At 37.2% G+C, this 18929-nt stretch overlaps 2 protein-coding genes across 6 annotated transcripts in view; both read left to right on the top strand.

The window, feature by feature from the left end:
- Positions 1-18078, top strand: part of nbr1a (NBR1 autophagy cargo receptor a) — an 82815-nt gene extending 64737 nt beyond the window's left edge. For 4 of the 5 annotated variants that reach the window (XM_069907346.1, XM_069907345.1, XM_069907347.1 and 1 more), the window contains 6 exons: positions 646-771; positions 2230-2578; positions 4204-4310; positions 7369-7447; positions 8694-8793; positions 14346-18078. In XM_069907346.1, coding sequence (XP_069763447.1) covers positions 646-771; positions 2230-2578; positions 4204-4310; positions 7369-7447; positions 8694-8793; positions 14346-14519 — 935 coding nt within the window. In that variant the 3' untranslated portion in view covers positions 14520-18078. The remainder of the gene's footprint in view (positions 1-645; positions 772-2229; positions 2579-4203; positions 4311-7368; positions 7448-8693; positions 8794-14345) is intronic. The other variant, XM_069907349.1, reaches the window with a different exon arrangement.
- A 2-nt stretch (positions 18079-18080) lies between these two features.
- Positions 18081-18929, top strand: part of tmem106a (transmembrane protein 106A) — a 39347-nt gene continuing 38498 nt past the window's right edge. The window contains exon 1 of the mRNA XM_069907354.1: positions 18081-18197. Coding sequence (XP_069763455.1) covers positions 18084-18197 — 114 coding nt within the window. The 5' untranslated portion in view covers positions 18081-18083. The remainder of the gene's footprint in view (positions 18198-18929) is intronic.

Here is an 18929-nt window from a genome sequence, read left to right on the forward strand (position 1 = left end):
CTCGAAGGGTCGAATGACCTACTCCTGCTCCTATCTTTCTATGAGCATACTATAGAATGTCTGAGCATGCTATAGAATGCATGAGCAAAATCAAAAATAGATTTTCTAGAATTTCTCTGCAGGAGGAATTTGTTGCTCAATTTATTTAACTATATGTGATTCCTTTTGCTGCAATTGTTATTCCATGTTTTGGAATTAAAAGTATTTTTCCATTTGGGGAAAAGTGCTCAAGTTCCTTTGTTGGTGCCATATTCTAGTTTCTTAGGTTTTCTATTTTGAGTTGGTGATTTTTAAAACTCAATTAATAATTATTTTGAAATAATTATATCATGTGGCAGGTTTTCATTTTAAAACTGACCTTTCGAGATATCTGCATGTCTTTTTGAGCATAATAGTTTTGACACATTCATTAAAAAATGTTTGCTGTAAAATAGAAATTTGCATTTAATAAGTAAAAAAAAGTCATTGCTTAGCATGAACTGGTTGTGCAAAATCCAACCATTCAAATCTCCAGTGAGTTGGCTTATTTTGTGGAACTGACCTCTCTCATGTAACATTTATAGTGAAAAAGATTGAAGGCTACTGATATCAATATGCTAAATAGAATCCCCCTTCTCTCTCTCCCTTAAACAAATGCCTCTCTAGAAACACAAGACTCCTCCAGATCTGATATTAATAGCAGTGAATGGAAAGCTGATAAAATCACTATGGCAACACCCACTGCAACAGGGCAGACAGAACTTTGCACAGAAGAGCTACAGCTGGAGAAAGGTAACCAGAGCAACAGTAAATGCTGCTTTGTTTGCATGTTATTTAGTCCATGATTGCAATAATAAGATAAGCATATTTATTTTGAAAAGCACTGAGAAATAGAGGATAGTTATCCTAAAAAACATTAAAGTTTCCAACACTTTTCCATTATGCAAGTTCTGGTGAGGATACTAAGTGAAGGGACGCCATGTTGGGAAGAGTATCAGTTTTGATGGGTTCACAGAGAGATGAGTCTGGACATGAGTGTTCCAATGACACGGAAGTTTAGTTAACACATGGGAGACAAACCAGGGAGAACATTAAATGGTACTCTATTTCTCTTAAGTAACGTTATAGACATTTACCTTGGACCTAGGTTGGACTCCAACATTAGTGAACCTATACTTGACACGCCCACATATTTGAGTACACACACTACAAACAGAGACACAGAGACTCTTACTTACATCTGGTTCCCTGTGCCATCCGGGATGCGGCTCTCTGCAAGTATTGATCTATCGCAATAGTATGGTTCAGCTTCAGTGTAATGCACACCTTACCCACAACACTTCCAGCGATGTCCACAGTAGCGACCTGGTGTGCAGCAATGTCTGGGGCTTGGACCATGAGTCAGAGAAAAAGAATGTGCTATGCATCAATGTTTTATACAGTTCTGATCTGGGCATCTGGCCAGTGTTTTTAAATTGGCCAACTGCAAAGTATGCACTAATGGGTGGCCAGACTCTTGACCTTGTTTGACAAGTGATGTGACTTCTAGACAGGAAGGACATGTGACCACCCGCAATACATACATTCCAGACAGGCAGGGAGGCCAGGTTTCCTCCACATACAACCAGGGAGGGCTGTATTTTAGATCAGCTGTGGAGCCTGTGCAACAAGGCAATATTTGAAAAGATCCTACAGTTTTGGTTGAGTTCTATCCTATTTGGTGCCATATTTAGGCTGAAAGGGCCTGTTACCATGCTGTATATCTATTTTTTAAAAATTAAATATATTTCCATGAGTTGGTACAGTGTTCACCTGGGTTAGATATCCCCAACGCCCAAGGCTTAATCCTGTTTGGAGTTTGCATGTTGTAAGGTTTCTGTGGGTACTCCAGTTTCCCCAAACTTACTAAAAACTTACTAAAGCTCCACAGAATTTTGTATATTTCAGTTGAGTTGCATTTTTCCTCTTCTAAACTCAAGTGGATACAAGCCTGCTCAACCATTCCTCAATAGACGATCTGGCAATTCCATGTATTGCTCCAGTAAATCCTCTCTGAGATGAGAAATGTTGTACACTGTTGTCCAAAAGAGGTTGATCCAGTCCCCTATATAACCTTTCTACATAATTAAATATTTGAGTGGTGTTTTTAAGAAAAATGTGATCATAATTCCTATCTTTGTTTACTTTTAGATGTAATTTTAGAATGACGATCTGATTATTAGTAAATAAATATTTGTTCTTGGATGACAGATAACATTGATTCAGCGGATGGTGTCAGCGAATCTTATGAAGAAAAGTATGAAGTAGAAAGTCAGGGGTCCTCTGAGTGTTCGGAGGACTACATTATTATCTTACCTGAGTGTTTTGATACCAATCGCCCTCTGGGAGAATCGATGTATAGTTCTGCCCTTTCCCAACCTGAAGAAATCGAGGAAGAGATAGAAGTGGTATCTGATGCTGATATCTCTGGGAATGAAAACACCATGAGTGAAAACCAGCCTCAGTTGCATAACATTAATGATATATTATGTATATCGCAGACCCTGGAAATGGAGCCCCTTAAACCGGAGGTTGTGTCTGCTCCAGTACACCAACAGAGGTAATGCTTTCCAATTGTTCTTTATGGGTTTTTAATCAGGAGGGATTGAATTAAAGCCAGTCTCTGATATTGATGCCAATCAGGTTGGGAATAATGGTCTAGTGAATGGAAATCAAAGGACTGTGAAGGCTTTGAATTAAAAGATGGGATGCAGAGTTCCAGTGAAATGAAAAAGTAGACATTTAAAGACAGAAGAGTGAAACACGGAAGTCTACAGATGCTGTGATTGTAGTAAAAAAAAAACAGAAATGCTCGAGGAACTCAGTAAGTCTTGCAGTGTCCAAAGGAGATGGATACTTTTTTTTTTACTCTGTCTCCTTTCCCCACAGCTCAACATTCACAGAGCCAATCCCTCCCCATCAGTTCTCATCTTTTCTCTCTCCTGTCATCCCATCCATATCCAATTAACACCTTTTGTCTGCTGGTCCATGTTCCTCCCCTTGCCTTTTTCTTTCCTTCTCCCCAGCCTTTTAATTCACTGGTTGCTTTTACTCGTACCTTGAAGGGCTCAGGCCCAAAGTTCTGGTTATATATCTTTATCTCCTGTGAACACTGTGAGACCTGCTGACTTCCTCCAGCATTTCTTTTTATTTTTAAAAGAGAAAAGGTGAGCTGATGGTGCAGGGTAACAAACTTTATATGATGACCAGAATCAGTCAAAAGTGGAGAAGATATAATTCTGTAAAGGACATTTTCACAGACTGCGCAAGAGAGGACTTTCCAGATCAACGTTCTGAGGAATGAATGAGTAAACGGGCTGTTTTTGAACTCGTAAAATGGATTACTTAAGCCAGTAGTTAAAGGACCTTGGGGAAGATTGCTTAAAATGCGGCAATATCAAGATTTAAGTCCTTTAATTCTAAAAGAAGCATCTATGAAGGTACAGAGTGAATTGGTTGTGGTGGATTGGAATACTACATTAGACAGTAAAGAAGCAATAGCTGAAATTTAAAGAATAATTTGCAGTTTGCAGCAATATATTGCCTTAAATGTATTTATTTGTCACATGCACACCTACTCTTGACAAAATAGTGTTGGGTCAAGGAATAGGGCATATAATGGGAACAAAATGTTAAATAATTGTTTATTAAAGGGGACCAAGAAGTTCATAAGAAAGGAAAAGTAGAATATGAGGATAATCTAGAAATGTGATAGTGGTGTTTCTGTACATCTGCTTTAGGGGGTGGGGGGGGGGGAAACATGATAAATTTGACTCACTTGCACATTAAGACAAGAAAATATTTGAGAACTAAGGCACCGGCAGAAAACCTAAACACTGATTTTTGTAATTTGTCATTATCGAAGAAGAATAAAAGAATCTTTCCAGAAACTGGTCTAAATTGAATCAGGCCAGGCTAAGACTGCTACTAGGGAGTTAATTACTAACGATGATACCAACTCATGCCCATCCAACATCATCACCTTTACTTTGGCTCTGTATCCAGGCAGATCTTTGACTCTGCAATTGCCTGAGGCCCTTTAGCAGTCTCCAATTTCCTTCTCTTCTTTCCCATTAATCTGAGATTTGTGGTGTTCAACCAACCATAGTAAATGTATGTTCTGGTGAACAAAAGTAACTTGCATGGACGAAAAATAATTTTGTGTGCCTGCTCTTGTCACTGAAGGAATGATAATACAACATTAAGTTCCAATGAAGTTTCCTCTGATGGCTTGGATATGCCCGAGATTGAAACTTGCCCAGTTGGTTCACCTCTCCATCAACAAAACAAGGGTAATATTTTTAAATACCTTTTCTGTTGTATTAATTCCTCTCCTTCTCTACTTTTGTTAGGCTTCATTATGTTTCTTTAAGTCTTCAGTTTCAGAAAAGCTGATGTAAATTGATGGTGTTGCAATGATAGGAAAAAGAATGGACTCTCGAATACAAAACAAAATTATTTTGCAGATGAGTTAAAAACAAGTGCTAGGTTCTGTGCTGATGATGCCAGTTTGCCCCAATTCCTGATGACAATTGTATGAACTTGTTTGAGGTATTAAGATTTAAAAAAAAAAAAAGACCCCTTGTGCTTGACAGTTGGAGATGCAAAAGAAGTGCACGACCATCATCCAGTAAAACACAAAAGTCTGCAGACATTGTAATTGTAGTAGAAACTCAGATGCTGGAGGAACTCGACAGGTCTCGAAGCCTCCATAGGAGGTAAAGATATATTACTGACATTTTGGGCCTGAGTCCTTCAAGGTATGGACAAAGCAGGCAGGATCTGGATAATGAACCATGGACAGGCCTCTGCTCTTTCCATCACAATAGAGGGGAGCTCCCAGTGGTTACCCATTCCCTTGCTAACATACCTGTTCATGGTCTCGTGCACTGCTAGACTGCATCCACAAATCAAAGGAACAATTCTGGACATCCTCCAACCAGATGGCATTAACATTGACTTGCTTAGTGTCTGTTATGCATGCACCCTTCTGACAAATTTTTGTATTTTATATTGTATATAGATATGTTTTAAAGGATATAAATTGTGGCAGTTTTTGTTTAGTGTAGTTTACATTCAAACACTTCAAAACAGATCTCACTTAAAATACTGGAGCTCTGCTCAAGCCAGTCAGGCTGGCTCTGAGTAGTGCCTTTGCAAAAACTCTGAAGAGTGCCTATAGGGACTTCACAAATGGATTGTTGTTTTGGAAAGCAACAGATGAGAAAAACTCCGAGGATTAAGTCCGGAGCTGCAGGCTGTCTGAGTGCAGTTTGCTGTTTTAAGAGGGTCATGTGGTTTTGCAAACAGGGAAAGTCAAACGGGTTTTTCTCTGGGAGAGTGAGAGAGGGGGGTAATTCAGTTCTACAGTTCAACCGCAGTAGCTGAGACTGAGCATGACTAGTTGGCGAGATTGTGGATAAACCCCATTTTGAAGAGGAGAGGACTGGCTGCCTAATTTTTTACTTGAAATAAGAGAAACAGAAAGGAACTCTGTGGTGGCGTAAAAGAGAGAGGTTATCACCTGGAAAACCCTGATGGGGCAAGTTTCTTCGGCAAGACACTGACGTGGCTGATTAGAAGGAATCAGTTTGTGTGTCCAGTGAACAATAAATCTTTCTCTCTGAAAACCAACAAGAACCTTCCTGAAAGCTAACCATTTACCTTTCAAACGCCAAAGCCTGGTGAAATTCATAAATGTTAAATTCTGTGCATGGTATAAGAATTGCCTGCAACCAGTGAACTTCGAAGAGTGGAGAAGTGAGATTGGCCTGTGAATCAAATAACTTTTCTGAACTTACACATTGCATATATGTGCGCTTAGAATTAGAAGGGGGTTAAGTTAGATTAAGTTCATAGTTATAAGATAAAGTTTGATCCTGTTTTAATGTTTAAAGATAATTAAAAGCAACTTTTGTTTATGTAACCATTTGTCCTGGTGAATTTCTGTTGCTGCTGGGTTTTGGGGTCTGGGCTCATAACACCTTTGTCTCCTTTACCCCAGCTCTGCATTCACAGCCAATCCTCCTCTCTTCCCCCCGCCTTCCACTTTTCCTTACCCAATACCCAATTATCACCTTTTCTCCTCTCCTGCCATTTCTTGCTACCTGCTTTTTCATACCTTGAATAAGGTCTCAGGCCTGAGATGTCACTACTGTATCTTTACCTCTTACGGACACTGCGAGACTTTGAGTTCATCCAGCACCTCTTTTTAATCACGAGTATCGTGCACCTGCTTGTGTCTGGCCCATTCCACAAGATTCCTTGAGAGAGATTCATGGAAGTCCTGTTGGAGGAGACAGAGAAGAAGTGTGGTGCCTTGTACCCACATGGGAACAGAAGTGTACTAAACACTTCTGACCTTTATAATCATGTCGGATAGAACTATGTCAGCCATTGCAGACGTGCAGAGTTTCAATGGCATGATGTCCATGACCAAGTAGCATCTTTGAGACAAAAAAATTGCAAATTGTATGTCTGTGTTTATTTCAAGGAAGATGAAATATAATGAGTAGTTATTAAAATTGTGTAGGCATTTGGTGACACTCTGGTTGTGTGCACACTTCTGGAATCTAAACATTAAACTTGCTATTGAGTGAGTGAAATTGAATAAGATTTTCCAATACCTCCTTTTGGAATGGATTAACAGGATACATGCTGTGCCACTGCTTTCCAAGTAGGACTAGGACTAAGGTTTCTAGTTTTGAAATAATGGTCAGACATTGGGAACCACATTGTAGGTTGTACACTTTGAACCACTTAGTTACTGAGTGCTTGGATTGGTGGAGTTTTAAAGAATTAAGATTAACTGTAATGTTCTGTGGTAAATTAGAGAAGGGCACAAGAGGAGTTGTGATTTTTCTGAATGGTAAAGCAAGGTTTTGGGGATGTATGAACTCCTTGTCTCATTTATCGGGGAAAAAAAAGCTTGGTTCTACTGTCATTATATTTTTTTGGAGCTGTCCTCAGAAAATGTGTTCCTTGAGTGTTTTATTTTTGATGACTTGATGAGGCATTTAAAAACATGATATCTTTCAATAGTTCTATTTGAAGCTATAGAAGAGAGTGAAGGTTGTGTTTTTATTGGTTCTTATCCACTGACCAATTGTCCAGATCTGAGAAGTGTACATTTCAGATTTCATTAAAATATATCTTTTTAATCTGTTTGGAATGTTATGTTAATCAGTCATTCAAATCTGACCCATTTCAGTAAAAGAAATTTACATTGTTAAAGTTTCATTCATAAATTAACTTATTATTGGAATGGAGAATAAATCTTTGGAGTGTACAGTCTATAAACATTATTTTGGCTTCAAAGCAACATGGTTGTAATTTGCTCTTTCTTCTCAGTGTCCACAACTTTGAAAGTAGAGTGTGCAGAAGTGGCAAAGACCACGAATAATAAACAACTTCAGTGCCTACATTTACGGTGAGAATACTCTCTGCTATGTATGCTTTCTATTAAAATAATCCAATTATAGACCAATATTTTATTGTTCTGGGTGTATGCTTTCTACAACCAAATCCAAAAGTAATCAGGACGCTTTTCTTTTTGCTAAAATTTAAACTTGTACTTTTCACACATTGTAAAGAAAATTTGAATTGCGTTGTTCTGGCCTCATTGGTTGTGGAGATCATTCTAGAACAACCGTTTTATTCACATTTATTCATATAAATACAATAACAAGATGACATCTGGTTTTGTAATAGAACTGTAGTGGGTTTTGCCTGATTATAGTAGAGTTGAATTGTTCAAGGTAGAAGTGTTTTCTTCTACCCAGGTGAAGTAGTTCTATTGAGGGCTCAAGTCCCACTGCAATATCGATGAATAGTTAGTTCAGTAAAGAATTGAGGATGTGCTGCAATCCCTGATGAAAAGTCAAAATGAAATTTTCTGCCTGCTGTCGTGGGGGAGAAAGAGAGGAAAGGATACAGTTAGGAAGGTGGTGTAGTTGAATACTCTTGTCAGCACTTACAGACAGACGTACCATATGAAAAGGGCAATTGGATTAAAAAAACAGATGTTTAGAGCTCGATTATCAGTATGTCAGATCAGATTCCGATTTATTGATAGTACATACTTGACTTCACATGCAACTCTGAAATTCTTTTTCCTGTGAGTGAGGCAGAATTACCACTTATTAGCAGTGCAAAAAAAAAACTGACTCTATGTATACGTAAACAAATTAAAAAAAAAACTATGCAATACAAAGAGAGGCGAAAAGAATTTAAAGAGTACAAAAGTAAGAGTCCTTAAACAAGTCCCAGAATGTTTGTTATTTGAGGACTCTGATGGAGGAATAGCATCTGCTCCTGACCCTGGTGGTGAGTCTTGTGGGTCCTATACCTCTTTCCTGATGGTAGCAGTGAGAACCAAGCATGTGCTGGTGGTGTGGATCCTTGATTGTTGCTGCTGCTCTCCGATGGCAATGCTCCCTGGAGATGTTCTCGATGGTAGGGAGGGTTTGATCTGTGGCATCCTGGCCTGTGTCCACTGCCTTGTGCAGGGATTTACACTCAAGGTCCACAGCAAATCCATGTATTCCAGGGAAAGTGGATCTTTTGTGAAAAATGGTCCCTTTTTTTAATTGCCCCATTTAAAATTTTGATTAGTAATTCAAATTGGAATCCTTTTTTAAAAACTGGTCTATTTTCTATTTTTATTCCTATTATAGACACCATAGTGGCATTGCTGGTGAACTAGTGAAGGGAGCCCTGTCTGTGGCGGCTACTGCCTATAAAGCTCTTTTTGCAGGGGACACCAATGTGTTTCAGGTATTTTTTAATATTTAAATAAACTAGCACTCTTGTGCTTGGTACACAATGTAGACTTAATATATTTATTATCTTTGTACCATGATACTGATAATGAGATTTTAAAGATAATTGGAGTTCTACAAATCCTTAGCTTGAAGCCACGCATGTTATTTTCATTGGCATTACGTGTATGTGTATATATAGATAGATATCTATATCTATAGATAGATATCTATATCTATATCGATAGATATCTATATCTATATCGATATCTATCGATAGATATAGATGTGTGTGTGTGTATTTCTATATATATATAAATACATATAGTGTGTGTGTGTATATATATATGTATATATCTGTGTGTGTATATCTCTGTGTGTGTACAGATGTGTATATATCTGTGTGTATATCTGTGTGTATATCTGTGTGTATATCTGTGTGTATATCTGTGTGTATATCTGTGTGTATATCTGTGTGTATATCTGTGTATGTGTATATCTGTGTGTGTGTGTGTGTGTGTGCGCGTGTGCGTGTGGGTCCTTGCTCAAAGAACTTTTTTGCTGTTTGAAATGTTCAGTTCTGATGATCAACATTTCTACATTATTTTCCGTTGGTTTTGAATTACATTAAGGCTTGATAAAATGTGCTCCTTGAATTTACTCTGCCATTTAGATTCTAAACTTGCCTATGAGGGCATTGGCATGCTGCGACATTTGTGGAATTGATTTATCTGTTATCTTGCAGGATTATTGCAGACCATAATCCTTAAGGATAGCATTAGCTCTTAATTCAAATCTAATTGTGTTTATGGGATGGGAAATCAAGTTTTAAATTATTTTCAGACTTTGGCATGCCTCTAACAGGTTTTTGTTTAAATTGGAGATGTATTGAGAGAAATATCAGTGATTCTGAAAAGTAAATAGGCATTGGATTTTAATGTTTTGTGGTTTTTTTTCTGATTTGAAATTTTATTTTTTGTTGCTTCCTTCTATCTTTCTAACGTTAGAATGTATATTGAGTCAAAAGAAGCTTACAAATGTGGTGACTGGGCATGAGATGGTGGAGCTATATATTTCCATTTTGTCCTCCCCAAAAGGTGTTGTTTAGATTGAATTTTTATTCTTGCATTTGTTAGTATCCTTTGCTTGGTGGCTGGCTCTAAATGTTGGTGTCTGATGAATTTTCTTGAAGATGCTTGTGTATTGTAGTATGCTGTTTAAAATTCTTTGTTTTACATTTTATCCATGATTTTAAAGAATGGAATTGTTAAGGTGAACAAGGCACGAAATGGAGAGCAATGTTAAATGACAGTTTGAGCAATGTACATGGACTCGGTGGAAAATAAAAAAGTGTAGAAAGTAAAGGCAGATGCAGTTGAATGTGATTGGGCTTAAATTGATCAGATTTGATGTTGTAGCTCCAATATCAAATGGAAAGGTGATGACACTTCATCACGATGAAAAATTGGATATTTTTGTTATATCCAGGGTAAGATTTTAATTTGTAAACAAAGAAGCAATATCTAAACTATCAGACCATGCCAATTTGCAATATTCTGAATAATTTTGGTCTCCCTAATTTTGAGAACATGATTTTTTTTAAAAGATGTAGATTAATTTCAGGAGACCGAGATACTGGCAAAACATCCAAATTCCAGTGGACCCTAACCCTTTGAACTCCAGTTTTCAAGGATTACCAACAAGCGCGTATACTTCGTGTTCCTGTTTTCTAGGATTTTTTTTTTTAAATACCCAACCACCAGCTGGTTTGTACTGTAGTTTATCCAGTCCAGAGTATATTTTATGAAAGTTTAAAAATGGCTGGAGTCCAAAGGCTAATGCATGTACTAATTGTATGGATGAATGCTTCAGCTATGGGTACTACAGAATGGGAATTACAGACCTATTTTGCCAGCATATATGTGCATGGGACAAAGTTTGGATTGGAGATGAATTCTGAGTAGCTATATTGGCTCATTTGAGATTGGAGTTTGGACAGCAAAGAGTTAAGCAGCCAGAACAGGAGAGTGAGGGTGGTGGGTAGATTATCATCAATCAATGTATATGGATAACGATCAAGTCCATAAAACAAGACCAGGTGACGTGAAGCCTTATTGGTGGCCTTGGGAGAGCCTGTGATCAAAGATCTGGATGATTGCAGGAAAATGGGTAGAATGAAAGTTTGTTGGTTCTAATCCAGAGTGGGAAACCTATACCTTGCAACCCAATGCAAAAGTACCACATGCACCCGACCCACTGATACAAGTACAGATATGTTCAGACAACCTCCAAAACCCCACTCCCTGTTACTTCTACACTTTGTACTCCCTTGTCCTATCATTCGCTCTCAACTTGCACCACGCCAAATATATCGTGTGTGCGTGCGTGTGCGTGCGTGTGCGTGCGCGCGCGTGCGTGCGCGCGCGTGTATGTGCGTGTGAGCTCTCACGAGACCTCCTTGTCATTTATTGTAATGCGTTAGTCACCCTGCCGTGGGCACTATTTTGGTAGATATGCCCCTGCATTATTAAGTGTAGATTTTTCAATATATGTCTACTTTATGCATATGTAAATATTTGTATTGTAATGTGAATGCATGTATTTTTAAGTCTGAGCGAATTAGTACATTTTAAACCTTGTTTATTTAATTTGTGGTAGCATCAGTGTGGCCTGTTGACATGCCATCTGGTCCATGCATGGTAAGAAGGTGGTCCACCCCTGGTCTAAGCTGATCAGAGTGTTCTTAAAAATGGGTGTGAGGATTTGGGTAGGAGCTAAAGGATGAAAAATTTTGAAATATTACGGTGACCCTTGGCATTGCACTGGTTGAAAATTTGAGTGACGAAGAGTGGTTGCCACTGGAACAACTTGTCTAATTTTTCCTGCAATGTTCTAAAAGAAGTATTTTTAGTAGAGTATGAGGTATCTTGAAGTGTAAGCATTGTCACCAAAGTTCATTTTAAATGTTACATTTAGACATGCAGGCCCTTTTGGCCAATGAGCCTGTGCCACCCAATTGACCTTCAACTCTCATACATTTTGCATGGATTTGTGTTCATGCATTTCACTTTGTAGAAAATTCATTTTCACTATGACATGAGGTTATTGGGGAAAATCGGGTGGAGAGGGTGAGCAAATTAAGTTCTTGGGAGTCACTATCTCAGAGTATCTTTCCTGGACCCAACACACCAATGGCATCGTGAAGCAAGCAGGTCAGCACTGCTACTTCCTCTGGACTTTGTGGAAGTTTGGTATGACACTAGAAACACTGGCACAGTTCTACAGAAGTGTGGTGGAAAATGTGTTGACCGGCTGCATCACTGTCTGGTATGGAGACACCAACACCCCTGAGCGTAAAGCCTTCCAAAAGGTAGTGGACACTGCCCAGGATATCACTGGCAAAGCCCTCCCCTCAGCATACTCTGTTTTCGCCGCTGCCATCAGGAACGAGGTCTCGGTGCCACAAGACTCGCACCACCAGGTTCAGGAACAGCTGAACCTGACTCTTGGTTCTTTTGTGGATCTCGGCAGGAAACCAGATCAACCCTGAATGATGGACTGCAGTGTTCCTGGGAGTGGGCTATGGAGTCTTGGCTCAAGGGTCCCAGAGAGGCACTGTCAACTCTGTCCAAAGTCCCAGTCTTACTGTTGCCACTTATTCCATCCTTGTCAATGGTTACTGCAAGCTCCTTGTGGACTATGTCAGCCGTGCTTAAATGAAATTAGATAACAGAATAGAACACACATAGCAAAATACCACTATAAAGCATACAGATCTTTATTTCAGTAATAATTGATTCATGGGAAGTGAGTAAGACTAATCAGAAGAGGTCAATTTCTGACACCTGTGTGAAGTCTTTAGCTGTCACTTCAAAAATACAGATTTCATTCTATATTTATACAATTTCAAATGGGGAAAAGGTGGAAGTAACCTGCTCCTTTGCATTACATAATTTTATCTTTTTTTTAAAACCATGTTCTCAGCTCTGTTTTCTGGTGTTTATCCTGCACAAAAGAATGGTATGTATTTTTGTCTGATGAGTAATCAACATTATCTTGAAGGATACAATTTTAATGATGTTTATGCCAGTTTTCTTTCAATTTTAATGATGTTTATTCAAGCCATTTCTTATCTCTATCTTAGCAAGGTCTACAACTTGTTTTCTGCAGAGTTTGGAAAATGAGTTCAGCCATTTTAAGACACAGTATGATTTTGGCCATTTTATAATTATAAGCTGCCTTCTAATTTTAACAGCAAAAGCTTTGAGATATAAACTATACTTCCACACGACTCCACCATCAGGCTTCTCAACGACAAATTCAATCAGAGACACATTCAAGGACTCATACTTGTGCACTTTATTGATTTTCTTTTTTTTGTTCTCTCCTTATTGCACAATCAGTTTGTTTACATTTATCTGTTTACATGTTTATGCTGTGTACAATTTTGGTGTGCCCGCAGGGAAATAGGAATCTTGGTTGCGTGTGATGTCATTACATCTGAAATCTGGTTTTAATTCTGGGCCTTTATTTTCTCTTGGCCTCACGCACTGGAAACCTGGTTTCAATCTTCACTGCTATTGTTTCCTATTTTGAGTTGTGTGTTTTCTCTGGGATTGTTCCTCTGGGAGCTGCCATGAACCAATGTGATGAATGCTTTCCTATATTATTCATTAAAATTGTTTTTAAAAGTACAATAAAACCCCTGGTATCTAGCACTTATGGGGGATTGTTAGAAGCCGGATAAGTGAATTTTCCGGTTGCTTGAGAGAGCATGTTACATGATTGGCAAATTAACAGCGAGGCGTGTCTTTTTACTACAGTAAGTCACCTCGTGTCAGTCACATCCGTTCTTTTTTTGTGGTATTTTTGTTAATTTACCTAATTATTGGCCCTTTTTTTGCTGGTTGCTTGAATTCCGAATAACAGGTTTTACTAGAAATAATTGTTCTTTAAAAGATAAATTGTCATACTGAATTACAGTTAAATGATGGGGCAAATTAAAACAGGTAATGGAAAGGGTAATATTTAAACAGTTTATAAAAGGGCTAAGTTGGAATATATTTAAAATTGCTAACAAGTAAAGTTTGATCAGAAGTTTGCCAATAAATTCAACCCCAGTGAGGTCTAGCTCTTCTCATGAATGTAGTGGAACTGAATTTTAGAATTACTATAAAATGTAGTTACATTTAGATAGTGTTGACTTAATGTAGAGAAAATCTGAAATATGTGGGGACCATTTGTGAATTATTTTCAGAATTTCTAACAATAACAATTTTTGAAGTTTTTTTGCACTTTCTTTTTCTGAAGCAGAATATTAATCTGGCCTATATAGTGGGGATAGATTTTGTATATTATAAAATATTTTGTATCATTCTTTAATTTAGTATTTAGAAGTGATATGGGTACTAATTTTAATAGCTTTGTGTAAAGTGTTGTTACTTTCTGTACTTGTGTATTCCGTATACATGGTTTTGAATGTTATTATACTATCAATAAAAAGATTGAAAAAGAGTGTGTGATTAGTGCTGCCCTCAACTAACTTTGCAACTCCCTTTGTCTGCACAGGCTGAAGCAGCAGAGAATCAAACAGCACCCTTGATGGCTATTCTTTTTGAAATGGGATTCTGTGACAGACAACTAAACATGAAATTCCTCAAAAAGCATAACAACAATCTCATTGAAGTTGTCAACGAACTTCTCCACATCAATGAGAATGACTGGTACATTGGACGCCACTAAATAATCGTGGGATACATGGACTGCAGTCAATGTGGACGTCTTCTCTGTGCTAATAAGAAATTGTGCACAATAGCTGTAATGGAGGACATCCACAGGACGAGTGATCATCTGTGAATTCATTTTCAGCCATATGTTTAATTGAATTAACCCAGAGTTCAGTTAATATTTGAGAAAATGTATTTCTCTAATTCCTATTAATCCACATTTTAGATTAAGTGTTTGTATAGTGTAAAAATACTTGAGGATTAACAACAAATCCTAAAGTAAATGGGATCATGACGTGCTTGAGTCTTCGATAAATTTTGATGCTGAGATCTTCATGAATAATACTACACAAAAGGCATTAAGTATCAGATTATATTTTGAAATATAATAATGCAAGTGTGATCTATGTAGAATGAAACACAGATGAAGCTATTATCAATGCAATGAGTATACTTTAAGACACTCAATGTCAGGAATATGATCATTTTATATTGATACTGCAGAGAAGGATATTATACTGGCATATTCTATGTAATAGAAAAACAATTGAAACTTTATTTTGTATCACCTTCAAAGTAATGCAAATACATTTCTTCAGTTTGATTATAAAATCAGATACTTAAAACATTGGAAGCCTGCAGCAACAAGTTGCCATTAGACATTTCCTTCTGTTGGAAGTATAATACTGGATCAAGAGAAGGAGGTTTGTAATGTGTAACGTTGATTTTTGTGTTTAATTATCCTGTAGCAGTCAAATTGGCAAAGCATAAAACTGCATTTTAATCAGATGGCAGTAGGACAAACGTAATGCTTCTCTACTGAAGTAAAAGCATGATTTTTCTTAGATTTTAATTTTCTTCTAATACTGTATTTGAAGTTTTATGTTTTGAAATGGCAGCCTGTATATGCTTTGAAGGATTTGGTGCCCAGTAGATTAGTTTCAGCTGTATTGTATGGTTAACATTTTCTGTTCTTGGGTCTTGACTATGTTTTGTGTTGAGTCAAAAGCTGCACAAAATAATTGACCTCTGAAGTGATGTGGCATTTTTTTTTTTTTTTGGTCCTTTTATTCTTTTAAGGCCTGAGATAGATTGAGAGTTTCTCATTAATTTAGCTGTAGAGAATTCCAAATTTAAAAGAGCTAGAATTCGCACCTGTTGCAGTTTGCCTGGCTGTGATGATGTGCTTCGACGTTGACTTCTTGGCAGTTTTAAATTCACTGAATTTTTTAGTAAACATTTAAATTCCGAGCTGTTCACTCACCATGGCAGAGGTGGCTTCATTCATATGGTTCACAGTTATACTAGATTACAGTTGTGGAATGTTAGTTATTGACTTCTGCACACACATGCAAATATGGAATTCTTCTTGGCCAGAGCCTCCGAATCAAGGATAACTTGCTTTTATTTCTGTGGATCAGAAAATGGCTATGCATTAATCTTTTTAATTTGATGCACACCAGCAATCACACAATCTTACAAAATGAGGTGGAAGACAAATTGGCCTTTCCTGGACATGCACAGTCTTGTCTTCATTCTCTTGCCAGCTAAGCCCCATCCCCCTTCCTTCAGTGCACCCCTCCCCCCACCTCCGGATTTATTATTATAGGAGTCTATTTGGGCCATGGAGTCTATTTATACTAGCTATTCAGCAATTCTAACTCCCAATTAGTTTCCCAAAGCAAAACAAATTCTGTCAGGCTTGCCAATCAACTCCACATTGTTTCTCCCACCACCACTGACATGAGGTGATTTACTGTAGTCAATTAATCATCCACACTATTCCAGCTAATTTGGTCTCCCGTGATTGTGTAATCCTGGTTACGTACCTCAACTTTCCTGACTTTTAACCTATGCTCTGAATTACATGTAGCTCAACTCCCATCATTGTTTTCTGCCTTGATGATTTGTAGCTCTGTCCAAAATTACTCATTCTTTGATTGTTATTAAACAAGGTCCCTCCTCCTGACTTTATTATTCTACTCTTTAATATTGGGACAACTGTGTCTCGTTTTGCAATTTCCCTTAATATTCTAAAAGTTGTATATCCTGGAAAATTCCCAACCTTGTTCAACTTGCAAATATTTCTCTTAATGTAATTACATTGTACTTGTATATAGCAGCTTGTTCCTTGTTACAAATGCAATATTGTCAATTTAACTTCCTTATATCAGTATCATTCCTGCTAAATGTTTGCTCTGCCTATTCCAAGAATGCCATAGTAATTGCTCTATTATCATCCCTTTGGGCATCCAGAGCTCCAAGGTGTCAAGGCATTAATCAATTAATGATGTACTACACACTTTTACATTCCATTGATTTTTTTTTTCCCTAGCATAGAATGCTCTTCTAATCTTGAGGGCAATCCCATTGTATCATCACAAACTCTCATGACCTGCTCCAGCAATGGGAATGACCTCTCTCCTTGCATTTGGTCATGGCGTTAATCGAAGTATTGTGTGAATGAAGCCCAGTTTCACTCCTGTAAACCCACCCCCTCTGCCCAAACAATGGAATAATGTGCCCTGTACTTTTCATTATCTTCAACACACAAAAATTCCAATGCTCTTTAATATTTGGGGTATTTCTTCAATTTTTTTTGTAGTAGTCACAAAAGCTTCCCAGAAGATTAATTGTGATCCTGTTGTACGATTTCCAAGAAGATTTTGCCAGAACTCTGCCCTCTTACTTGCTGCCAAATGTATGACGACTAAAGATTACATTGTCAAGATAATGTACCACACTGTCTATACCCATAATGCAAAAAAATATAAAATGGGCTGTCCACAAATTCTGTGAGCAATTCATGACTAGGTGTGCATTTTGAATGATCTCTATTTACTCTCATTCTAGACAAATAACTAATTGTTCTGTTCAAATAATTGGCTTCTTGATAAAGTTGTGCAGCATAGAGAGGAACAACTGTTCCAGTCGAGCAAGATTTTCTATTGCAATAGTTTGAAAGATAAATTACAAGAAACTTGAAATTACATGAGTAGTACTACAGCTCAATCCATTTTAGTGGAAAAAGGTTATGAATAATCCTTTTAATGTTCACATATGACCTTCCCAAATATTGTCCTCTCCCCTCATCTATGAGAGCTTTGTTTTTGCTGCCGAAACCCTTGATTCTGTATTGAGTGAACAGATGCCTCCATAATTGAGTTAATTTGTTAAGGTGAGATGTTGCTGGATTAATTCATGGATTTCAAAATGAAGTGCGCAAGATATTGAAGGGTTGTCCTTGCTTTGTGTTAACAATTGCTTTAACTGATTTGAAAGTTAGATTGCCAGACCTCTCAATAGAATAACATGTTAGCATAAAACAGCTTACTAGTTTTTTTTGCATCTTCTCATTGGTTTAAAAGTACTTTTTATTTCATTGCCAATCAAAATACTGGGAAAAGCAATGGACAAATTGTGCAAAGATAAAGAATTAATATTTATGATGAAACATCTTTTTTGTGTATGGTTTTGCTGAAGAAATTCAGATAATTGAGATTAGATCAATATTTTTAATGATCAGGTGGTACTGTAAGCTCTGAAAAATAAATATTTGATCTGGAGAAATTGCACCAATATGTTTACAGTGTTGAAATCTTTTAGCTTGCACAAAGACATTCGACCCAAGGTATTTTCCCCTTTAGCTGCTACGGAGGTTGGCTATTCAGCACGTTGCATTGAAGAGCTCATGGTAGGTTGTATGACAACAATGATTTTTGGTGTTTTGGGTTTGATTTTTTGCAAATTACAACTTTACTCTGTACTCCAGGTCCGATGTATGTAACAAATTGTGTTGATGCTTTGTTCAGAGATTTTGTTGCTAGTATCCTTGAAGTTGTGTGTGCTTATGGAATAAAAAGAAAATTTAGAATTTCTTAAATCTGTGTACCCTTTCCTCATGAAATGTCTTGCAGATTAACTTCAATGGCACTCTAGTTTTTAAAATCCCACCAGAATAATATTTTGATGTTATACACAAGCATGAAAATCAGTTTACTTTAATAGTGTAGTGTATTTAAACTATCAGTATTTTAATATTATCTAGTATTTCATTGGGGTGCCTTGGTCAACAGATTTTGTGTAGACCGTTTACAGAGCAAGACTTTTAACCAAACTGGTTTCACACGAACATTTAGTCAATTGATAAACACTCTCTCGTTCCATTTTTATTATGGGGCTAAAAATCCTAAGGGGGGTCTTTTGTTAAAATAGTCTAAAGTATATTTCCCTATGTATTGACAATCCAACAGATATACCAAGGAGGGATTCATTCCTGCAATTCTTTCATCTGCCAATTCTTTCTTAAATTGTGTACAAAAAGATTAATAGATTATTGCAACAGTGTTATTGAGATAAAAAAAATGTTTCATTAACTTCTGATGACTTCATTTGTACCTTCTTGACATTTGCATGTAATTGTCAA

The sequence above is a fragment of the Narcine bancroftii genome, chromosome 12 (assembly GCF_036971445.1).
Source record: "Narcine bancroftii isolate sNarBan1 chromosome 12, sNarBan1.hap1, whole genome shotgun sequence".
Lineage (NCBI taxonomy): Eukaryota > Metazoa > Chordata > Chondrichthyes > Torpediniformes > Narcinidae > Narcine > Narcine bancroftii.